The sequence below is a fragment of the Tamandua tetradactyla genome, chromosome X (genome assembly GCF_023851605.1).
Source record: "Tamandua tetradactyla isolate mTamTet1 chromosome X, mTamTet1.pri, whole genome shotgun sequence".
NCBI classification, from domain to species: Eukaryota; Metazoa; Chordata; class Mammalia; order Pilosa; family Myrmecophagidae; genus Tamandua; species Tamandua tetradactyla.
In genome coordinates, this window is record NC_135353.1 from 62,821,185 (window position 1) to 62,847,104 (window position 25,920).

General features: G+C 37.3%; 2 protein-coding genes across 2 annotated transcripts in view; one reads left to right on the forward strand and one right to left on the reverse strand.

The window, feature by feature from the left end:
* Positions 1 to 8,891, reverse strand: part of COL4A5 (collagen type IV alpha 5 chain) — a 351,509-nt gene extending 342,618 nt beyond the window's left edge. The window contains exon 1 of the mRNA XM_077145842.1: positions 8,509 to 8,891. Within this exon, the coding sequence (XP_077001957.1) occupies positions 8,509 to 8,589 (81 nt within the window). The 5' untranslated portion in view covers positions 8,590 to 8,891. The remainder of the gene's footprint in view (positions 1 to 8,508) is intronic.
* Positions 8,892 to 10,294: 1,403 nt separating this feature from the next.
* The window catches only part of COL4A6 (collagen type IV alpha 6 chain), a 411,951-nt gene continuing 396,325 nt past the window's right edge, over positions 10,295 to 25,920 (forward strand). Inside the window, exons 1-2 of the mRNA XM_077146587.1 lie at positions 10,295 to 10,553; positions 10,747 to 10,798. Of these exons, the coding sequence (XP_077002702.1) occupies positions 10,543 to 10,553; positions 10,747 to 10,798 (63 nt within the window). The 5' untranslated portion in view covers positions 10,295 to 10,542. The remainder of the gene's footprint in view (positions 10,554 to 10,746; positions 10,799 to 25,920) is intronic.

Below are 25,920 nucleotides of genomic sequence, written 5' to 3' on the forward strand. Positions count from 1 at the left end.
AAAAACAGAATGCACACTGGTTGTTTGAATTAACAAATACGCAATTCTTGCCTTCAAAGGATCTAGAATCTAATGAAAAGATTAGGTAAAAACTTATGAAATAAAAGTAAAAATCAAATACATATAGATACTAGACTGAAAGAAGCTAAATATTACAAGTGGTCAAAGAAGAGTACAATCAGGAAGTATTATGATAGTACAGAAAAGTTCCACAGAAAAACTGTTTATTCTCACTAGCAGGTGAACTCCTTGGATGCACGGACCTTGTCTGTCTTATCCATACTGTCCAGCGCAAAATGATTTTATAAACAGTGCACATTCATGAGAATATAAATAGAACAACATAAAGACAATTGTTGAGTACTTAGAGGTTACTGAATAAATATCTCCTGAATAAATGTAAACTTTATTCTCAAATTAAGCAAAGACTTGGAGACACGGAATTGCTAATCAAGATGGAGAGTCTGAGATATATACACAATGCTCCAGGGATTGTAGGAAAGCTTATCTAGACTAGAACGGAGAGAGGATATTTTAAAATTTAATGAAATTTAAATTGGATGAGGGTAAAGATTATAATAGGTCTTGAAAACTAGGCAGAAAAGTGGAGAGTTAATGCAGCAAGAAATGGAGTCAATAAATAGCTTTTAGTGACAATAATGAAATTGAAAATTTATTGAGCACTTACTCTATGTCAAGTACTGTTCTAAATGCTTTACATAACTTTTATTTTATCCTGCAAGGTAAGTATGATTATGGATTGACTCATGTCCTCCACAAAGATATATGCAAGTCCTAAATCCTAGTCCTACAGAACTACTTGTAAACAGGATCTTTAAAGATGTTATTAATTAAGGTGAGCCCAAACTGAATCGGGATTGGTCTTAATACATTGTGACTGAAGACCTTAGAAGCAGAGGAAATTGGACACAGCAGCAGTGAGCAGGAGACAGATCACCATGTGACATATAGAGATGGAACTATGGATTGACAGCAAGTCATCACTCTGAATGCTAGAGACTTCAGACAAAGCATGGCCTACCTATACCTTGATTTTGCTAGCCTCCAGAACTGACAGACATATTCCTGGTGTTTAAGCCTACCAGAATACAACACACCAGAGATGGATAGGCTTTTAATAAGGGGATTTATTTAGTTACAAATTTTCAGTTCCTTGAAGGAAAGGCAGCTAACTTTCAACTGAGTTGCTCAATCACATGGAAAGGCAGATGGCAATGTCTGCTGGCACTCTCTCCTGGCTTCTGGGTTTCAATGGCTTTTGCCAGGGCGTGTCACTTCTATATCTCCAAACATCTGGGTCTGAGCTGACTCCGAGCACTGAGCTGACGTGTGTTGTTCTGCTGAGCTCTCTTCTGAACTGCACTGAGCGGTTGAGCTCACTTCTGATCTCTGCTTTTAAGCCTCCAGCTAATCAAATCAAGTGTCACTCATTGTGTAAGGCAGGCCCCTTAGCCAACTGCAAATGTAAACAGCCCAGAAATGAATTTCACACGCTGATGATTTAAGTTCATAGCAACAGAACTAGGCACCAACACCTGCCCAAGTTGACACCTGAACCTAACTACCACATTGTCTATGGTATTTGTTATAGTAGCCCTGCCAAGCTAAGACATGTACTATCATGCAGCCAACCCCTTGGAAATTAAGACTCAGAAGCCCAGCTCTTGAAGGTCACACAACTACCAGTCAGATTCCAGCTCTTGAAGACTCTATATAGGCCTTCTACAAAGCCCACAAAACATCTCCAAAGAGAGATACTAGAAAGTGGTGAGATCCCACTACATCAACAATGTGTATTTATCCTGTGATGTTGGATTGGAATCAGAAGAATCACTATGAATTCATGGTTTTACATATATAGATATGTATATATATATGTATATATATATATACATATATATAGAGAGAGAGAGAGAGAGAGAGAATATGAAAGAGATATTGATGTAGGTATGTGTCTGTGTATATATATTTGCTATTTCCTAGTTCTAGGTCTGTCTGCTGAGAGGGCCTAGAGGCAATGATATTCCAGTAACAATGAACACACCTAGCACCCAGATATTGGTCCCTAAACATCATTCTCTGATAAAAAGAATGAGGGCTTCTTGGATAAATGACTGATTACAGGGTGGGGGCAAAGGAACTACAAAATGAGCCTAAAACTTCTTGTGCTGGAAGAAAATAAGGGAGTGCTTAAAAATCATGGGGATACAACCAACTGTATTCCTGAAAACCCTGAAGAATACTCAGGCTCTATCAGAGACTCTATAAAAACTTTCATTCACTAAGTTTATTTTTCAGAAACCTAAAACCTCCAGTCTCTTCCTATGCCAGATAAGCCCTGAAACCCAGAGAGGTACCAGTCTCTCCAAGAACATCAACCAGTTGCATCCCCATACCCCACAATGTCGACACACCTTTTCAACATAAAAAAGTTAGAATATGGGCGGTACAGCAGTGGCTCGGTGGCAGAATTCTTGTCTGCCATGCCAGAGACCCAGGTTCAGTTAGGAGCCTGCCCATGTATAAAAAAATAAAGTTAGAATAGACATTGCCCAAATATCCTTAAAGATTGAAAGATCAAATAAGAAGGAGAAGTTGTAACAGAGAAGATAGGATTTAACAAATGAATATAACTAATGAATCATTATATTGATTTTTCTTCTTATTCTCCAGTGTCTTGGAGTAGCTAGAAGGAAATGCTTGAAATTGTGGAACTGTAACCCATATCATACTTTGAAATTTGTTGTATAACTACTTGTTACAATGTAGTTTGAAATTTATCACTTTTTTTGTATATATATTTCACAATAAAAAATGTTAAAAATAATAGGAATATATCGATAGGACAAAGGAGCCAACTTATAGGTGATCTTATTGGCTAAATCTGGAATAATTTGAATAACAAAAATTAGTGATAACAGAGAACTGGCTCTCTGGGCCGCTGTTTCACACCCGGAGCAGTACATGCAGTTGGGGATTCCTCCCAGGAAGATGGGCTGCCTGTCAGCATGGCTCAGGAATACATGAATAGCAAAATCCACCTTGGGAAGGCGGTTGTGTTCATCAAGCCCACCTGCCCCTACTGCAGAAAGAGCCAAGAAATTTTCTGTCAAATGCCCTTTAAACAAGGACTCCTGGAATTTGTTGATCTCACAGCCACCAGCGACACAAACATAATTCAAGTTTATTTCCGGAAGCTCACAGGGGCAAGAATGGTGCCTCGGGTCTCTATTGGAAAAAAACTGCATAGGAGGATGTACTGAGCTAATAAATATGCAAAAGAATGGGTCACTGGAGACACCGCCACAGCAAATTGAAACCCTAAAATAATTACAGAGCAGACCCCAATGATATCCTCCTTGAGAACTGGATGGCCTCACCAATGATGACAGAACTTCTTGGCCATTCTTACCCAACTACAGCAGCTGTTTACTTAAATTCCAAAATGCATTAATCAAAATAAAAATAATAATAATGGGAGTGGAGTTTATGTGTGTGTGGGGGTGGCTTTGTTTTTCTTTTGGATCAGTGCTAAAAAATAGACCTACTTTTCCCACACCATGTTGACGAAAAGATTGAGGACCATCTTGGGTTTCTTCTGGATTGGGCTTTTGGGTTCAAAAAGACCATGACAAGTTCTGGTTTAATATTCATCCATTGACCCAAAAGATGTTCTTTCTCTTTGACACGTTTTTTTACTTTTCATGTGCCAGCAGTCCTCTACCTCTAAACCAGTGTTTCTCAACCACAACTATGCTTATTCCAGGCCCCCCAGGCTGAATCTATATTTGGTCTTTTGTACTACACATTAGTCAAAAATATCTTGCTGAGCTTGACCTTCTAGAGTTCACATTAGGAAACCAATAGCTTCTTAAATGTGCTTTATCAAACTAGCTGCATATCCCCCTTCACCATCTTTACACTACCTTATCCCATATTGAGAAACACTACTCTGAGCCAGTGTTCTCAACCTTGACAACTTAAAGGTTTTCATGGGAAATGTTCAACAATTCCATGAAAAGTCTAAGGACCCAAGTTGAGAATCTCTGCATGAAAAGTTAAGCACTGTTCTCACTTGGTACCACAGGGGTCAGAGACACAAGCGAAGATGCTGCAAGCATGTAGCAATATTTTTACATAAGATACTCGTCCAGGTAATACTGAACAACTGTGTGTTACTTTGATTTAGATTATCAAAATTAAAATGCAAAATTAAAAAATTATTATAGAAATCGTGTGGCTCCCCGTGTAAGGAGCTAAATTTGAGAAACACTGTCTTAAACGATTGTCAATTATTGTTTTTTTCTTTTTCCACTCTTTGAAAATTTAAGAATCCCTTACCATATAATTTAGTTTTGTGTTCTAGAATTGCAAGATTATGTTCATTTTCTTTTGTGTTTTCTAGTGTGATTAATTTATTTTCTAATAAAGAACTCCGAGATGAAAAAAAAATAGTGATAACAGTATAATTAATTAAGACCGATAGAATAAGACAAATATCCCTAAGTTCATACTGCTATAAATGAACAAATGAATTTATACAGAAATAGAGAAAGGAAAGTTCTTTACTACAATAGAATTAGGTTAACAAATGTAGAAAATGTTGAAAATTACAAATCACCACGTGGCAGATATCACAGTAATAATTATATGGGCAGGAATCATCAATGGATGCTAAAATTAGTGAACAGAAGTCTGATGAGAAGCAGGATACTTACATTGTCTCACAGTATTGTCACATGTAGTCTCACAAGATTTGCTCACTTTATAATTACAAAGGTTAAAAATAGTAGACAAGAACTACCAACACAACAGAAAAAGATATAGAATGTTAATATAGAGAAAAGAAATAAAAGTAATAATAATAGTAAAAAAAAAGTAGACAAACACGCAGACACCATCTTATCCAAATTATGAAGGTCAACTCATGGTAAAGAGTCACATATCATGCATATACAGACATCAAATGCCAAATGAAAACAAGGAGAACAATACAGTCACAAAAGTACACAGATATACAGTCTCAAAGAAAGATACATGTATAAATACATGCACAAGACTAAAGGTATATAGACAGTTGAGTGAACAGAATTGGATACAATGGGTAGGTGAATTGGTAAAAACAACAAACCACAACTAAACCTTGTAATTGAGCATGTTAAGCAAAGTGTCCACCATACACACATAACCCTTTTTCTCACAGTAGACAAGTTCCTGAAAAGTTAAGTGTATTTAAAATCACTATGGAAACTGACTAATGGTATCATGAGGCAAATCCCTCTTCAAAATAAATCTTCAACCACAAATTAGACTTGATTTATAAATCTATCTTTTTATGTATCATAATTGCATAAAAATCATACAACCTGCAAGAAACAATTTGTTTTTTAGATTGCTTTTAAATATCTTTCTCTATTCAGATATAGAGATCAAACTCTCATCTTCTGAATCTAAGCCTGAAGCTCCTTCCACTTTTCCATGCTACTGCTCCTAACGTCAGCACGGAGAGAAGTAATACCCATTATCATTTCCATTTCAGCTACTGCGTCAAAAAAGAAAAAAACAGCAAAGATCCCAATAATCCGAACAGCAAATAAATGTCTGTAGTGGGGCGGTATAGGATAGTCGCTAAGAGCAAATAATTGGAGTAAAAACTGGATTCAAAATTTCCATTTCAACGACTTATAACCTATGTGATTTCTGGCAAGTTACTTAACCTTTATGTTCTACTTTCCTAATCTATACAATGAGTTTAATAATGGCATTTATTTCATACATATGTTACAAAGATTAAATATGATAATGCATATTACCATATTAGCACAGTGCATGGCACATAGTAAATACTAAAAAATGTAAGCTATCATGATAATGCTGATGACAGTGATGACAAATTCTTCCTCTGGAGCAGGATATTTCATAAAGGAAAAACTGTTTCATGGCCACAAGCCACACTCCTATCCTCGATGAGTTTTTGCCAGCATTCACAAGGGAGATCCACTCTATCCACTCTACTGCACAACAACTTACTAACATTTATATAGCACAATTAGTATAATTTTACATACCATATGCATAAATCTAAGTGCATATCCTATTGATATCAATAGTGAGTCAATAGAGGTATAATTACCTTTACATAAAAACACTTTATTTACAACTCCAGAAATGATCTTTCCAACTCAAAGCTGCCTTTTTTTCTTATTGCTAACTTTTCAACATAAAAGTTACTTTATTCCACCCAAAGTAAAAATCTTTCACGTATTTATGAAATCCCAATAATTTGGTATGTCTTCAGAGATAAAGAAATCACCTTTAAATGTCTGAAAAATTAAAGAACTTTAAGTGCAGTGTACTTCATTATTTAAAAACCCTAATACTAGATTACTTCAGTCAACAACCAGCCCCACTTTTATCGAGTTTTATTCTGGAGAAGGTCACCAATATCCCCAGCACTAGTATGGAGATCAGATAACATTCATATTTTTTAAATGATTAAAACATCCATCTATCTACGATATTAATTGTGGAGCAGGCAAAACAAACCCTTGTTTTATTAGAGGCAGAATATCACAGTGATGGGGAAATGGGATGTGAAATGTTCTTTAAAAATTACTTAGGAGAAAAAAGGCAAAAACTTTATGGTGTTTTCTGTCATTTTTTCCTGAAAACTGAATGATTAGTTTAAAAGTCCAAGAAAATAAGTTGGCTCTCAAGTTTTGTCAATCACAAAATGAAATATTTTAATATAAGTCAACTTACTATAAATTGATGTGTAGTATCGCTATATATGTCTGTAAGATTGGTATCTGGCGCACATTTATTAACAGCAATGTCAGAAAGAAAAAAATTTGAGAAATATAAATATAAATAAAATCTTTGCCTCTGGGGCAAATGCCATAAACAGTAGGCACCAAGTTGTTTTTGAAATCAACTATTTTCAACAGCACAAGTGCAGCTGTATCCCACAGTCTGTGTAGCTCTGTTGAGTGGATAAAGTTTACCCCACTAAAATGTTGTGTATCAAAAAATCTATATTTTAAATCATTTATCAACTTTGATGGAGGCAAATTATAGTGTGCATAATTAAACCTATTTGATATCCATGTTTTTTTCAGCATTATTTGCCATCATAATTGTGTTATGATCATAGTAATTATAAACCTATAATTTCATACCTTCAGTTCACACTTTCTGAAGGACAGAAGGAAGGGAATATGGTTTAGAGGCAAGCTGAGTGCTTTAGGGAAACCAGATAACTAATTGAAAAGAAAGTCAACTCTTCAGCTGTGATATAGCTGCATTTAAAGACTGATAGTCACTTAACCATGAGGAGGCCTAAACCATGATTTCATATCAGCACTTTTTGGTTTGTTTTTTGTTTTTGAGAGGGGGCAGTGCATCTTTGGTAATCAAACCCGGGTCTCCTGCATGGAAGGCAAGCATTCTAAAACTGAACCACCCGTATACCCCATATCAGGGTTTTAAATACCACTTATTATACTTACTCAAATACAACCTTTAAATTAGTTGTCATACAGTTAGTTTTTAGAGGTTAAGGGATAATAGTATTTTTGCAGTAACATTTTCTCTGACATTCATTGCCAGGACAGTGGGTAGGACTACCCTGATACCTTCTAGGAGATATACTGGGGTTTTAATCCTTCATTGTTAGTAGTGAGTGGAACTTTTGTCCTGTCATTTCACGTGTACGTCCTCTGTAACACTCCTTTAAACTAGCACACCCATTCTCCTTTGAAAAAAGAGAAGTCTTTTTCCTTTAAATAGGTAATGGGCAAATTCAGATGCCTTAGTGAGTTTGAAAAAAAAAATTCAACAAAACAAACAAAAACTCGGGACTTAAAAAATAAAAAAGACACAGAAGAAACCTGAGGCTGCACCTCACTCTTCTCTGTAGGTTACCTTAGCTTTTGTAACAAGGTTGTCAAAAGGTGGACACAGATTCAACAGCGGTTTTACTGACCTGAGGTGGGGGTAGGTTCATATTGCTTAAGAACAGAGCAAATAACTTATCCACTTTGATGTAAGTTGGATTTTAAAGAGCTAAAATATAAAACTACAGACAAAGTTTAGAGAATGCAGGGGTTGGTACAAGGAGCGAAAAGGTGAGCCGACAGAGGCAGGGAAACACCCCAGGGCGAAAGGTGGGGAGAAAAAGTTTTAAATACTCACCAGAATTTGGTAATCAATTAATATGCGTCCCCTATGCCTGACTTTGCTCTTGCCCCCAAAGAAGCTACCTGCAGGAAGCAAGCAGCCCTATTTTTAAATACTTAAAGCTTTCCCTTGCACTTCAGAAGGCTTGAGTTACCAGCGTTGTAAATATTGTTTCTTCCTAAATAAGTGAAGGCAAATTTGAATTCCCTAACCACGCCCGAAGAGAAAGCAAGGTAAAGGGACAAAAAGTGACTTCAGCTAGAGGATGAGGTGATGGAGTGGGGGTGGGGGGTGGAAGGAAGGACTTACCGCAGCCTCTGCAGGCTGCCCCCAAAGTCTCAGGGCCAGTGAGAACAAGCCGGCAGCCAGGCTGACTCCACGCAGTTTCATTCTTCTCCAGCTTCCGCAGCTCCTTCAGCACCCGCACGAAATTCCCGGCTGGCTCCGACCAACTGACATAATCTTGAGGGTTTATTAGGAGAGAGTTACAGCCAAAGAGGACAACGAGGGTGTCCCAGTTTTGCTGGTCGGCTTGGGTGTAAAGAAAAAAGCTTTTGAAGAGGGAAGGAAAATTAAAAAAATAAATTAAAAAAAAAGAGCTATTCTTCCCTCCCCCCCTCCCCTTCCCAAAGCCAGTCTCTCGGGAGCACTTTTCCCTTCAGTCCAGGCTTGTAAACTTTTTCTCTCACTTAAGTCCTACAGATCTGCTTTCCTCCCTCCCTACGTCCGCGCCGTCCCCCCCACCCGCCCTGGGGAATTTGAGTATCACTCCGCCACAGCTTTAGTCTGCACAGACAACCTGCGAGGGAGTGTCGCTCAGTAATTTTGGAGGAGGGAAACTTCGAGACCGGCTGACTAAACGCCATGAGTCCTACAGGGAAGATTTTCCATTCGTTTACTTGCACCTCCGCTAATACTACTCTTTCCTGCCCAGTCCCACTCTGTCTTTCGTGTGAACACCAAGGCCAATTACAAATGGACCTGAGCTGGGACTATTTTTTTAGCGGAAGGATCTCAGAAGGACGTTGCTTTTATTGTTAATCATTGATACAAATTTTGGACGCTTCTCTCTGGGCTGATGGTGTTCTTTGCCTTTAAGCTGCTCTCAGGGCAGATGGTTTCTACATCCAAGCAGAAAATGTGAAAATATTAGGAAAATATGTATATGTATATATAGATATATATCATTTATTAATTAAAAATGTCTTCTAACTGTAGAAAGATGTATAGTATATGTATGTGAATATTTTATGAGGGTTATATATATAAGATTTGGGAACTTTTAATAGATAATAATTATTTTATGGGTGAATGTTATAATATAGTGATGTCTTTCTTTAAAGCTCCATTGAACGCCATCACTAGTATTACTTCCTATATTGAGCTAGCATAATAGATATTGTCTCTCATTGTGTTTGTGTTTCAGAGGGATTTGAGGCAGGAAATTAAATAACTTCAATGCAGTTTTCCTTAAAATTAACACGAACTCAAAATAGAAGTCTTTATATGGAGTTAATGGCAGTTGAATTGATATTTCCCAAATAAAGTAGACTTGAACATTGCATCGGTAATTCTGTTGTGTGACTTAAAATAAGTGCCATAGGCCCAGAAAATACCTTATGTGGACTCCTTGTAGGAACTTTCAGGGATTTGCTGAAGAATTCTTTAGAACATTTCCGTTATCTCAGACCCTAGAATTTATCTCTTTCGAGTCTTCCCAGGCTTTGAATCTATTTCATGGGGCCCCAGTCCTCCATAGGTTCTACTCAGAGTAGATTTACAACTCCAGAACCACCGCTACCACCAACACTACCATCCCGTCCCCAAAAGCTCAGTGTGCAATTGGAGTAAGTGTTATGCGCATTTGGGTCTGTTGGAAATGGCACTTTTGAATCCATCTGTCTATATAGTTTATGCCTAAGTAACAGTTAACAGTCGTTTAATGGAATGGTATAGACGTAGTTCTTACGGTACTGGGAAGTGGGACTGCTTTGTGTATCCGATGCGTCTTAACGTGAGAAAGACAACCGGCCGCCCAAGGTAGGGGAGATGATTGACAGTACACAGCCCCGCCCCCGCCCCTCCATTCCTTCCTCTCTTGGAGCATGGAACTATCTCCTTAGTGCCGCAAGTTGTAGCGGGCACCGCTGAGCGTGTTTTCCTGTAGGGGCACATCTTATTTAGAAGCTAAGCTTAGTTTCTTCCGAAGTGGCCCATTTCGTCCCTCTACTGCGTCTTCCTGAGTAAGGAAGCAACCGCCAAGCATCAGCGGAGCCCCGAAGATCCGGGGCCGCGGAGCAGCTTAGAAGTCTCCGGGGACCCAGCTCTGGAGCAGCCACAAGCATGCACCCTGGGTGAGCCGTTGCTGCCACGAGATCTCCTCCTCTTTCCTACTTCCAGCTGCTTTACTCGCCGGGACTATACTTGTACTTCTACCTCTGTAGAGAAAGTGGGACAGACTGCAGAAAGGGGTCCGGGGAACTAGGGGCAGACACAAAACTCCAGAACCTAGCAAGCCCATGTTACTCACCTTCCCTCCTGTTTCAGGTTCTGGCTGCTCTTGGTTACATGGTGCCTGACGGAGGAACTGGCAGGAGCGGTGAGTCTCTTCCCCTGACCCCCTTCCCTCCTCCTCCTTTGACCCCCTCCTATCACACCCCTTGTATTTGTGTTAGGCGGTTACTGAAAGCTGCACCACGAAACGGAGTTCACACCACTCTGGTTTCTAACGGGAGTTAATGGGATTCTTGGAAAAGAATAGCACAGTGTCAGGCTAATGCCTTTGGGACCCAGACATCTTCCTGTCCAAAAACTTCTTAATGGGTTGGGAAAATAAAAGTAGAAGACAAGATTCACAGATTTCTGAGACTCTTCCCATGATGCCTTCTTTGGCATCGATCTTCAAGACCATAGAAGCGTAATTTTCCCTGATCTACAAGAATGTGAATGGGCACACAAGTTTGAGAGTGGGAGGAGAGCACAAGGAGTGGAGCTTAAAAGTGCCCCAAATGTTTGGGAAGTTAAATTTAAGTATTTGCGCGAGTCATTTGACAGACGAAAACATCTACATTCCTTAACGAACTGAACTGCACCAATACTACTAGATGATGTTCAATTTCTCCATGATATTTGCTTTTATTGGTTTTCTAGTCATCAGAAAATTAAAAGTTAGAGAGTTAGGAAAAAAATTTTGTAAAAGTTAACATGTTATAGACTTTAAATATCATCCAGTAAATCAGCTAGGGATTGCAGGCAAAGGAATATCGGTTGACATCTGGTCAGGAAAAATTTAATGGGTTCCAGAATGTAGAGACCTTACATTAAATAAGCAGGATAATTTACCAAGGGTGTTGTGAGCTGAGTATCAGAGATGTTGCAATTGTCCAGTCTCACTAGCTACTGGCAGAAATAAAATTAATTGTTGCATTCCAATATAAAGTTGTTCGAATATTGAGTGTTGTTTCACTGCTCCATTAAAAAAATTTGAATAATAGCCAAAGTCATTCACTCTATACATGACAAATAAACAAATATGCTAAATGATTATCTTGTGAGTTTAGATAATTTTAACTCAATGGCTTATTTTTAAATACTATTTATAGGACCATACTTAATTTATACTAATAAAATTACCTAATACATTTGTGAAAAAGATGGATTACTTTATCTGGGCATATGATGTCTTTAAGAAAATAACAGAATAAAGTAAAATGATGTCTCTTATGAAGGGAGAACGATTCCAGACAACTTGAATTATGATATTCTTGTGACCCCTTAACTATGAACATCAGCTCTTATTTAAGTAAAATCTAGATTTTGTAAACAAAAGTACTGATCTAGGGCTCTACACACTTCTTCTAATTCCTCCAGTATACAAGTTAAGGTGTGTGTTACCTTGAGGTGTAGTACTTCATTTATTGAAAATGCCAGGTTTTGATTGGTTAACATTTTATCTGGGACTCCTGCGACTTGTGAAAGTGTCATGCTTGGACAGAATATCCTCCAGTAAAATCCTTATTTTCAGACCTCTGGTTAATCTTGTTCAGTGTACTTTTAGGAAAAGTGCTTACAGATTATCCAGATGGCTGGTGACTTCCAAAACACTGTCCCCCTCCACTTCATATCCTTAAAAGACGTTGGATGACAATTCCTTCAATTCTTGGAAGTATTGAAGTTGTTACCAAAATAAAGCCCTGTTTTAGTGTGTGGGTTTTAGACTATATCTCATCGTTTTACAATGTTACCTGCCCTGTCAATTTTAATAATCCTACTAACACTGTAATAATCCTTGAGATCCACTAACAAAATATTATTTTTTGCCTTATTTAAGTCCAGAGCTACTTCACTTATTCTTTATGACTACATATTATCTTTTACGTATAACTTTTTGTTCACCCCCCAAAAAATATCAGAGAGAATGGAGAATTACAGAAGAAAATCTCAGAAGATGGCGTTTCTGAGGGAAAGTTTTTTTTCTTTTTCTTTTTTTGTTTACACTCTTTGCAGTGGATTCTCGTCTATATTGGCTGGTTCTCATATTCTCTTTCCAATACCAGTTTGTCCTCTGGGTTTGTAGTGTTTTTCGTTTTTCAGAAGGTTTTAGACATTTGAATTCTCTGCACCTTGTTTGATTAATATCAATAAAAATAGCTATTATAAATAGATTGAAAGGAGCTTTGTTGTGCTTTAGTATGAGAAAATCACTTTACTTTGAAAGCTAAATTTGCCAATAATGGAATATTGGTGAGAATTTAAAAATAAGTTCATTAGGGTGCTTTTGAGTTATTTCTTTGTCAGAGTTTATAAAGCAATTCTGTATAGAAGAATGGAAAGCTAAATGATAAAACCCTGGATTAAGGAATGAGTTTCCATTAAATTCTTTCTTAAAGGAGTGATGCCCTTCTTTCAGGTGAGTTATTTGTACAATCAATATAAATGGGAAAAAAAAGCCTAGAATTTCGGAATATCTGTAATCATCTTCAGCTATTAAGGGTCTAACTACCTAAAATGCTGTGCTAGGCTATGTACAGTGCAGAGATTTATTTAGACATAATCCCTAACTCCCTAAGAGTTAACATTCTCAAACAATGGTGGTCATTATATTCCTAAAAGATAGGATACTTAATGATAAATCATTATCTACATGAAACTACAGCTTGTTAGAGAAAAGACTGGAAATCTGACCATAGGCTAACATGTCTAGGAGATAAAATGTGTCCCAAAGTAGTGAAGGTCTTTGTGTTTTCTTCCCACTTCACCCCTATCCAAATCTGCTTGCAAGAAATTCTCCAATACCATCAAGTATCCTTAAGAGTCAAAAGCCAGCTGAGAGAGTTATTAGGATGGGGAGAAGGGGAAGAGGAGAAAACTTGTCTCTTGACCCTTTGCAGAGAGCATAGGTAACATATCTTTGACCACATTTAAATCAAGGTCAGATTAAAATACAACCTCTCGGGCGGGCCGCGGTGGCTCAGCGGGCAAAGTGCTTGCCTGCTATGCCGGAGGACCTCGGTTCGATTCCCGGCCCCAGCCCATGTAACAAAAAACGGAGAAACAGAATACAATAAAACAAGAAAATGTTTCCCTTTCTTCCATCCTTCCTTCCTTCTCTCTGTCTTTCCTTTAAAAAAAAAAAAAAAAAAAAAAAAAAATACAACCTCTCCCTTTAAAATTGTAATTTGTCCAATTGGTCTACTTCACTGTGATTTTCACCGTCAAAGTTTCAATAATCAGTATGAATAGTGTTATGAGAATTCAGAGAAGGAGAATATGACTTCCTATTCTAGAGATCAAGAGAAATATTTGTCATTTGGAGGGCTTTATCTCTATGAATTCTTAAGTCTTCTGCTGTGCTTGCTAGTAAATACTACCTATCACCCAGCTATGAATAAAAACAATGGGGGGGGGCAGGTGTACATGCACTATGTATCTTGAGATGACCGAAGGATACCAATATAAGAAGTGCTTCATCAAATGAAACATCAAATAGCTACAGAAATGGATAATACATGTATGAAAATGTATTTATATTATTTATATCAAATACAAATATATTTTATTTAAAGACAGGAGAAACAGAAATGGGTGAGGGGGTAAAGATGCAAGTAATACCATGGGAATTTGTAATGTAGACTTTTCATACTGGGGGAAGCAGACAACTACTCTGATTATGAAGGAAATACCTTTCATAAATAACTCATCAATACCTTTTATGAGGCATTTACAGAATTAGAAATAGCAGTTTTGGTAGGCCAGAGTGGGAAAGACCCCCAAACATGCTTTTGTTTGAATAAAAATTTTGAGTTGAGAGTGCCTAAGCAGCTTTCATAGCTGACTCTGAGCCAAGAAAAGGAAGTTTGAGTACAGGATAAAAAGAGAGGTAATATAGTTCTGGTGTAGTTTATGCGGCATAATGACAATTATAACATTTTTTTCAGTGATCACTGCACTAAAAAAAATACTGAGCAGAACAGGGTCATATTCATGTACACAGCTTATTTTTGGTCAAAATGCTGAAGTCAGATCTGTTGAGCCAAGGATTCTTAATCGGGGTCCATGGACCACCAAGGAATCCATGGATAGGATTCAGGAAGTTTGTGAATTTGATTTGGACAATTCTCTAATTGAAATTTAACATCTTCTTCAATTATAACCTAGGCCACAAAGCACAGTAGTATTGACAGTACTTCTGACTTTGTCATCAATTTGAATCTCAGATAATTTCGTATCACACTACAGTTGTAGATATCTCAAAATATCATTACTTCAAAATTGTGATAGTCATTAGATCCACTTCTAGGTAATACTATGTAATGTGTTACTAAAGAAACATATATTACCATACCACAAAGTTGTTTTATTACTTATTTTGATTATTATATTTCAATATTATCAGTTTCATAATCTCTTGTATTTTATTATATACATTTAAAAATGTTATTCTGAAAAGGTATCCATAGGCTTCACCAGACTGTCAAAATAGTCTATGGCTTTAAAAGAGTATAAGAATTCCGAGCTTATGCAATTAATTTTTACAATAAACAAATTGTCACTTTCCAAGGCTTGTTCAGTCCTGAGGGCATTTGTATTAACTAGGAATGCCAACAATGTTATATTTTAGATATAGTATGGAGTCTTTGGTAAATATGTCCCTATATTCTATAGGCTCATAGTGAAGCCAGATCATAGAAGCAAAATATGCTGTTACCCTAATTAACTCATTAATATAAGAAGGAGACGAAACAGATTAAACTTCTTATCATACTTATTTGCTTTTGCTTACCTGAATGGCATATGTAATTTCATAATTTCACTACCATACTTAGTGCTATATAGATGACAGGACATGCACACATAGAAGAATATATTAGGAAATGACCATGGTGCATGGTGCATTAAGCTATCAAGTATTTTTTAGCAGATTGAATGTCTGAGGCAGATCATAGAGATCTACGTTGTTTTAAAGTCTAACCAAATGTAAACAGAAGATCTAATAAGCATGTCCAGGGAAACAGTGATGAGAAAATTATCTAAAAGCATTATTTACACTCTTACCAGCTCTAATCTGACCTTTTCCTAGGGTTTTTTCTTTTCTTCTGCAAACATAGTGAAGTCTCCATAAAAACAAACAAAATCCTTATCCTTATCTTCAGCTTCCTCCATACTCTAACCCCCTCAATCATATTATCACCAAATTTCTGGTCATTGTCTGCTCTTCTTCAGCAGCCATTCTCCTTTTAACCCATTACAATCTAAACTGAGTCCACTACAAAACTGCCCTCATTCAAGGCAATAATGGCTGCCTAATTCCCGATCCCAATGTCTTCTTTTCAGTCCCCATTCCATCCGACTTCTCTGTAGTATTTGGCACTTTCTAGTCATTCTGTAACTCTCTTTCTCCCTTTGAATTTCAAGATATGATACCTCTTTATTTCTTCTTATATTTCTCTGACATTTTTATTTTATTCATTTAACAAATATTTATTTAGCACCTACTATATTCCAAACAGTACATTAGACCCTGGTGATAGAAAAGTCTTGATTTTCGTTCATGATCTTATTCAGTCATGATTTTTGCTGTCATGGAGCTTGTAGTCTTCACCCCTCCCTGGCCCTAAAATGGTGATTTTTCTTGGCATTTCATACTCTGCCTTCTTCCTGCCTTGACAGTTTTAACTACACCTCCTATAAATTTTAGTGACGATCAAATTTATAGCTCCAGCTCATACATATATTTTGAACTCCAAATCTATTTTTCTAACTGTCTATTAAGCTTTTTCACCTATATCTAAATGATGCATACAATGCATTTAAAACAGTGCCTTAGTCTGTTATAAGCACTCAAACAACACCAGCTATTATTATTTTTATTGCCTAAGATGCAATATAGCCAAAGATGAACCTTTTTTCTAGTCCTTACCATTGTACTCCAACCTGCTACAATCTTTATCTTTGTTAATCATCATCACCCACCCACATTCAAGCAAGAAACTTGATTCAAACAAGAATCAACCACCAAATCTCATTATTTCCATCCTTCTCACCAAGTTCAGTTAATTTTACCAAAAATCTGTAGAATCTGGCCCTTTTACATTCTTGTTCAATTATTTCAGATCTTCATCAACATCATACAGCAATAGCCTCCTAACTGGTTTTCCCTACCTCTTGACTCCATGCTAATCACCAGTTATTTTACTAACAACAAATCCAATTATGTGATCTCCTGATATAAAATCTTTGTTAGTTTACTATTTCCTCTAGGATGAAATAATCCTTGGCATGGTATATATAAGGCCCTTTATTATGTAGACCCAACCTACCTTTCCAACCTTGTGCCTGTGTGTTTATTCCTACCATCTCTCCTTCCGCAAATCACAGTGTACATCACCCTTGTTTCAAACAAACTTCTCATCATTCCAAAACCATTTTATGTTTTTTCTTTTTTCTTTTTTTTCATATCTCTTTGCTTTTGCATATGCTGGCCCCTGATTTCCACCTTCTCCTCTACCTAGTGAACTCCTGCTCAATCCAAATGCCCATATCAAATGATCCCAGACATCTTCAAAAAGAATTCCTTCTTCTTTCCCCTGTGCTTCCAAGGCTATATGGGCCTCTGTGGTAGCACTTACCATGTGACAGTAAAACTCACATGCTTGTATGTCCTTGTTGCCCTATTCAACCTTGGACTTCCAATGTCCAGGGTACTTCTAGACACCTAGTAGGGGATCAATAGATGACTTTCAAATGAATAAACAGATCTATATTCCTTGTGAGTCTTGCGACTTACTAATGATAACTCCAGCAACAGTTGCTTTGATGGAAAGATAACAGCCTTGTTCAGTGGTCTAATGTTTAAGTGAAAGGACTCTGGAATGAGACCTTTGTTTGAATACTAGCTCTGCCTTCTGACACTGTTGAGGATTGAATCATGTTCCTCATAAAAGCATGTTTGGGTCCCAGTCCCTACCTGTGGGTGTGAATCCATTTGTAAATAAGACCTTTCTGAAGAAGTTATTAGTGAAGGTGTGCCCAAACAGAACGAGGGTGGGCCTTAAACTAATGTAGCTGAAGTCCTTATAAGCAAAGGAAATTGTTAACTTGGGCACAGAAAGAGAAGCCATAGGGAACAGCCAGAAGGTGGAATTCAACAGAACCTGGAAGAGTTCTGTCATATGCGTTGCTATAGGACAGAAAAGCCAAGGAACCCCAAAGACTGCCTTCCAACCAGAAGATACCAACCCCAGGAGGAAATGAGACTTCCAGTCTCTGAATACATGAGCTAATAAATTCCTATTGTCAAGGCAACCCATCGTATGGTATTTGTTTTAGCAGCAGGGAAACTAAAACAGACTTAGGGCAACTCATTTTACTTTTCTGAGACTCAACCGCCTCATCAGTAAAAATAATAATAATAATAATAATAATACCTTTATTCTGAGGGTATTGTGTGGATTAGATGAGATAATGTATGTGAACATGCCACATACAAGGTAGGTGCTAAATAAAATTTAGTACTGATTCTTCTCCCACCCCATTCCTCCACAAGTGTTCCTTATTTCTTTTAATGTCCAGGGAATATTGAAAATCATTTACAATTTTGACAACTTATGTATGACAGGGTGAAGAAAAGGGAGATGTCAGAGGCGGGTTCCTCATCTGTAGATTTTCTGTCTGAAAGAATGGTCATGTTTCTTAATTATCCTCTTATCTCTTATTCCTGGATCCACGACTACAACAGTAATATGTATTGTCTAGTGTTTTACTTTTATAAAGCACTTTCTCATATATTATTTTATTAACTGCTCAAGACTACCCTATGAAATATAATAGGCAAATATTCTCATCCCAGGGAGAGTAATTGATTTATCCAAGGTCACCCAGCAAATGGCGAACCTTGAGTTGAAGCCCACTATACTGAGCCTTCTCTCTAATTCAGGGTTTGTATAATTTCTTATCTGGACTCCTACCACAGACCTAATTATTCTGATTTCAGTCTTCCCTACCTCCCCACCCATTTTCCTGCTATCCATCCTTGCTACAAGCAAAGAGCTTGTTCCAAACACAAATACGGTTATGCCACTCCAACATTTGTGAAAGCTCTCAATTGTCCTCACCATATGCCCTGCTTATCAATCCAACCTCTTCTGTTATTGTCTTCATGTAGTTGATGTGTATACCACAGTTATAATTTTGACGTTGACTCAACGTGCCATGTGTACTCATTTCTTTTCCTTCTGTTGAAACATCCTTCTCTTCTTGTCTTCTGTCTTCCTCTTGTTTCTGCAGTTGGACATCTTATTCTACCTTTAAAGCCCTGTTTAGTGAGTCTCCTTCTAAAGTTTCCTCTTCATTTTTATCTTTCTGTCTCTGTGTATTTTTCCTTCTCTTCTTCCTTCATTGAATATTTACTGAGTGCCTCCTGTGTGGCAGGCACTGTGGTTGACCATACTGTAGAAAGGACCATGCTAACTTCTAAGCCAGTGTGACTGGAGCACCAGAGGGTGGGACTGAGGGAGGTAGGCAGAGCATTGTGTAAAATGAGTCTTAAGAAATATAGAAGAACCAGATCTGTCTGTGCACTTATTTGCTCCCTGACTCTTCAGAGCATTTGCTTAATGCCTGTGTGAAAGCATACTTCTCTGTGGGGTGTGATTGACATTATAGCTATTATTTGCCACTTAATCTGTGCTCAAAACTGTGATAAACGCTTCCTGTATGGAATGCTCTTGTAGCAGGGCCTCAGACTCCACTCCAGCAACATACATCGGCTCCTTCCAGGTTTGTACAATTTAGGCAAGCCATGAGGTATGTATCTATTCTTAAGTTCTTTTTGGGTTCCATGTCTCCATGTTTATGTCTAAAAATCCATTTCCTGATATTTTCCCCCTTCTATTTCTTTAGGACATATGTGTGGTTAATAAAAAAAAGAGCTCCAAAATTTGGAGCCAAATATTGCTAGATTCAAATACAGACTCTGCCACTAACTATGATCATAGGACAAATCACTCAATATATTATTAGCTGTAAAAATATTAGTGTTGTTGTTATTGTCCTCTTTGTCCTTTCTGTGTTTGCCTCCCTACTAGGAAAGTATGGTGAGTCCATTTTGGGGGCAGTTTAGATAAAATTGCTTAATAATTTGTTGAATTTGTTTCCCAAGCTTCCTAGGGGAGAAAAATAGCTAAGGTTGTTATTATACTTGTTCCCATTTCCCCAAAGCCACTTCTGTTTCTCCTGGCCTACCTTTGTGACTTCCTGTGGAGACCTGGATCCCAATTATAGATAATGCCTGAAGGCATCTCTCCAGGCGTCTTTGAAGTCCTAGTTTCCCTTTTGTCTGACACCTAGTTTGCCACTATCTATCATTCAATCTAGTTAGCCTGTATTGAAGGGGAGTTGATATTATTCAGTGGAAAATTCCCTGGCTATAAACCTGTGCCTCCGAAATACCAGACTTTCCTAGACGTATCTGGGACCTCTGGCCATGAGTTTGAATTTGTCCTATGGGAGATGGATTTTCTGTTGAGAAGGAAATGAAAGTTAAGTTGTATTTTTCCTTGTTCTGCAAAGCTTTGAGTAACCATTTTTCCTTACCCAGAGGGAAGAGGATTAGAGAGGAGAATTCTAAAATGCCTAGGATTTCCCATTTCTAAATTCTGTTTTGAGTGTAAGAGATCCCTTAAAGGTGAGAATCAACTTTAGATTTATAAGATTTATACAATCTTGCCTTTGAGATTTGAATAAAATACATAAATACCTTCCAGCATCTAGCATACAACCGGATATCTAGAACTTGCTTCAATATGCTAATGTTGATGTTGACATGGATAATGATAATGAAGAACAAAAAGAATTATTAGAGCATCTTAAAAATTTCATGGGGAATCCCACTGTAAAACAAAAGATAAAAATCAGTATTTTGTTAATATAAACTTATTGTATAAGTTAAATTTTTTTAATGTTTATTTATTTTAAAGTCAGTAAGAGTAGAGACTGAAAAGAACATAAGTATCTGAAATTGAAAACTAAAGATGACAGTTGCAGACTTATTCTCCAGTTTATTTCTGTTTTATTTTGATTATAGTGTTGAGAAAATCCTGATTTACCCAAATCAATAGTGGACATCATGGCATAGGACCTTTTTGCTTAACGCTTTGCCTTGTCATTTCAGGATATTCTTCAGTTAAAGACATAACAAGAAAGCATGTATTTCCAGTCTACACACAAAAAATTTTCCTCTCTCTCTCTCTCTCTATCTCTGTCACACACACACACATACACACACACACACACACACAGACTTGGCAGCAAACATTAACATAATCAGTGGTGTCTCCAATGTATTAATCTTTGGTATGTAATCCATTTGAATGGTGCATGCTGTGTTTTATTGCAGTTTAAAATATATTTTAAAATTAAATTAAAATCACACATGCTTTGGAACTATCAAATACCTCCACAATTTTAAAATACTGAGCTATATGATAATGAGGTTTTAAACTTCATAGGACAGAAAGAAGTGCTATAGAAGTTGAATGAAGAAGAGGTCAATATGGGTTGTAGTTAAGGTTTTACAAAAGTAAGATTTGTTATGGGCCTTCAAGTAATGGTAGAAGATGAGTGATAAATGTGGATACTATATATTGTAGGTTTTCCAAGTCATTACTGATTGCAAATTTTCTTGTCTAGGTCTCTAATTATACTTGTATTTGTCAGGACAGGTGACTCAACTTTCCTTTAAAAGATGAGGTCTTCTCTCCTGCCACAGTCCCTAACTCCTGGTAACCACTAATGTCTATTCCATTTTTATAATTTTTGCATTAAAATGTATTATATAGATGAAATCCTATAACATGTAACCCATTGAGATTGCATTTTTTTACTCTAAGTACAATGCCCTTGAGGTCCATTAGGTTATTGCATGTATCAACAGTTCAGTATTTTATGGTTGCTGAGTAGTATTCTGTCATATGGGAGTTTACAGCTTATTTAACCATTCACTTATAGTAGGAAATTTTGGTTGTTTCCAATTTTTGACTATTACAAATAAAGCTGCTATGAACATTCACATACATGTTTTATGTGGACATAAGTTTTCATTTCTATGTTATATGGTAATTGTATGTTTAATTTATTAAGAAATTACCAAACTATTTTCCAGAGCAGATATGCTATTTTACATTCTAATAAGAAATATATGAGATTTTCACTTTCTCTACGTCCTTGCCAGCATTTAGTTCTGGCATTGTTTTTTAGTTTAGCTGTCTTGTGGGTATGTAGTGATATCTTTTGATCTTTATATGCATTTGCCTAATGGCCAGTGATGTGGAACATCTTCTCATGTGCTTATTTCTCATCTGTATATCCTCTTCAGTGCAATGTCTTATCATGTGTTTTGCTCGTTTTCTAATTGGATTGTTTTTTACTGTTCAGTTTTATGAGTTCTTTATATATTCTGGATACATTTCCTTTGTCTAGTATGTGTGGTATCCAAATATTTTCTCCCAGTTTGTAGTTTGGTTTTTGTCCACTTATCAGGGTCTTTCATAGAGCAACCAGTTTTAAATTTTGATAAGATATAATTTATCAACTTTTTTCTTTTATCCATCATGATTTTGGTGTTCCATCCAAGAAGTCTTCAGCAGTCCCTATGTTCTAAAGACTGTTTTCTATGTCTTTTTTTAAATGTCATTGTTTTATGTTTTAAAATATGGTACACATTGAGTTCATTTTTGTATATGGCATGAGGTTTAGGTTGAGGTTCATATTTTTTGCACATAGCTATTCAAATGTTCCAGAAGCATTTGTTGAAAAGGCTATACTTCCCACATTGAATTGCTTTTGAACCTTTGTCAAAACTCACTTGGTTGAAAAAGTGGAAACAACCCAAACGTCCATCAACAGATATATGGATACATAAAATGTGGTATATCTATACAGTTAAGTATTATTCAGCCATAGAAATGAATGAAGTACTGATACATGCTGCAATGGGATTGAACCTTGAAAACATTGTGCTAAGAGAAAGAAGCTGATGCCAGTCCACCCCAGGAGTTCTCATAGAAATCAAGACCTCAACCAAGGGTTGGCACTCTGAGGGTTCTTAACTCAGTCACAGGAAGAGATTCAAGGACTAGGCAATGTGTATAGCCAAACAGTTTATTAAGTTCCATGCCAGAAGGCCCAGAAGTTCTCGGCCAGATGCCTGAGAGTCCTGGGATTTCTCAGCTGGATACCAGAGAGCCCTGTAAATTCTAGGCTGGATTCTGCAGATCTCCAGGAATTCTCTGCTAGATGCTGCAGAGCTCCAGGAAGTTTTGGCTGGATCCTGGAGAGTCCCAGGAATTCACAATGAAGTCAAAATTTCAACAAGGCGCTGAGGCCGTGAAGGTTCTTGACTCAACCACGGGAAAGAACTTGAGGCTGGTTGGTGTGTATAGGCAATGAATCCAAGGACTAGCCAGTGTATACAGCTCAAAACTTTAATGCATAGCAAAAGTACATGCTCGAAGGAATATAATCAAGGGTGTTCTCCAAAGGAGGAGAAGCCCTCTGAGGTTGGGATGCTTGCATTATAAGAATTTGGAGGGGCTATTCACCCTCTGGCTTTGCTAATAAGGAATTGATAATCTGAGTGAGGGCTAGGTGGGGGGTGGGGGTGTGGGGAGGGGGCTAGGTATGTGTGTGCGCCAAAAGGAGCTTTTTGTTATGGGTCTTAGGATCACTTCCTCTTCCCTCTTCTCTATCTAACTTGCTTCAAAGCCAGTCACAAAAGATTACATATTGAATGATTCCATTTATATGAAATGTCCAGAATAGGCAGAATGTAGATTAGTGGTTGCCTAGGGCTGGGCTTGTTGGGGTAAAATGGGGATTGAATACTAATGGATAGGGAATTTCTTTATGAGGTGATGAAAATGTTTTAAAATGGACTGTGGGGATGGTTTCACAACCCAGTGAATATACTAGAAACCATTGAATTGTACAGTAATGGGCAAGTTGTGTGATATGTGACTACATATCAATAAAGCTGTTTAAAATTTTAAAAGATGTGGTCCTATTGAATATTAAGTATTGGGAAGTGTTCTAGTTTGCTAGCTGCCAGAGAGCAATATACCAGAAATGGAATGGCTCTTTTTTTAAAAAAAAAGGAATTTAATAAATTTTTAGTTTATAATTCTAAGGCCAAGAAAATATCCCATTTAAATCAAATCTATAAAAATATTCAAACTAAGCCACCAACAGGAGGTGCTAGCTTTCTCTCCAGGCTTTTTGTTTCATGAAGCTCTCCCAGGGGCATATTCCCTCTTCATCTCCAAAGGTCTCTGGTTGCATGGGCTCTGGCTTTTGTCATTCTGAAGCTTTTGCCAAAATGCTTCCTCTTTTAAAGGATTCCAATAAACTAATCGATACCCACCTGGAATGGGTGGAATCATATCTCCCTCTAATTAATACTCACAATTTGGCGAGTCACATCTCCATGGAGGTAATCTAATCAAGTCTCCAACGTAAAGTGTTGAATAGGGGTTAAAAGAAATCGTTGCTCCCACAAGATTGGATCAGGATTAAAACATGGCTTTTCTATGGTGAATAATCCCTCAAACCAGCACAGGAAGATAATCCAATTAAAGAGCATGAGCTAATATTTGAGGAAAGTATGTGTGCTACCAGCCCATGTAGCATTTTTGAGGACACTAGACAAAAAAATTCTGTCTTCTCAGCAGGCATAGCTCCGTGACATGGGACATACCTTGATGAACAGTGAGCCCGCTGGATTTCAGCCTCCTTTTGCCTCTTCAATCAGGTTCCCTTCTGTAGTGAACCTTCTGAATAACCATTTTCAGCCCTAGCAGGAATGAGTATAGTTTGAGAGGATGACAATGAAAGCAGCTACCTGACTATAAAGCACAGAATGATTATTAGGAAGTATAGGAAGTAACTGGATAGTTAGAATAAGGCCAAGTTGTAGAGGCCTTAAAAGCCAAGTAGAATTTGTTTTTGATTGACTGTGCTTCTGGGTGTTGTAACTTCTTAAGCGGTGGAAGGATAAAAGTGATAATTTAGGAGCTTTATATATAGAGGCAAAGTCTGTGGTTAACACTAGAATGTTATAGTAAAAATTTGCACAATATCTTACACATATTAGCTTCTTGGTAAGTGGCCATGTGCCTTCCCATGTGACTGAGGTGTTCCGCTGATGCTGGCAGTCTGTCTTCAGAGTTCAGGTATTGTCCTATTGATGCCTTAAGTTGGGATATGTTCATGGCCTAAGAAACGTAAATTGGAAAATAATAAACCCCCCATTGTAAAAGCCAGTCCATTTCTGGTATATTGCATTCCAGCAACTTTAGCAAACCGAAACAGCCCACCTTCATCATTTTGAATTTGGTATATATCATTCATTCATTAGCAGGAGTTGCTAAATGGGTTTCAGGTAGGTCTATGCATTCCTTGATACTGTATGTAAAAGTTGGTATGTTTATGGGGGGAAGGGTCCCTTAGCTTTGATGTGATTTACACAGATAATGGAGAGTTGTGTGTGAAGTACCAGATTTCTTGAAAATAATAGTCTGCAGTTGTCCCATATACTTCTCTGCTACTCATTTATTGTTTAACTCTTTGAATTCTGAATTTCTCCCCAACAATGAATTGAAATTAATTTCTTAAATGTCACCTCCTGTTTTAGTTTGCTAAAGCTGCCAGAATGCAATATACTAGAAATGGAATAGCTTATATAAAAGGGATTTATTAAGTTAACAAGTTTACAGTTCTGAGGCCTTAAAAATGTCCATCTAAGGCACCCAGAGAAAGATACATTGACTCTAGAAAGGCCAATAGCTCTGGAACATCTCTGTCAGCTGGAACATCAAGTGGCTGGCGTCTGCTGGTCCTTTGGCTTCTGATTTGAAACAGATTCTGCACATGTGTTCTCTTTCTGCATCTCCAGATGTCTCTGTCTATGTTGGCTCCCAAGCTTTTTCCCAAATCGTTCCCTCTTAAAGGACTCCAGTAAGCAGAATAAGGCCCATCTTGAATAGGTGGAGACACATTTCCATGGGAAAAAAACCTTAATAAAAAAGATCCCATCCTACTGTATTGAATCAGGATTAAAGAACATAGCTTTTCTGGGGTACACAACAGTTTCAAACTGGCACACCTCCTAATCATCAACTCCAATTGCTTCTTCTCAGCCCTTATCCTCATTGAATTAACTACCATCTT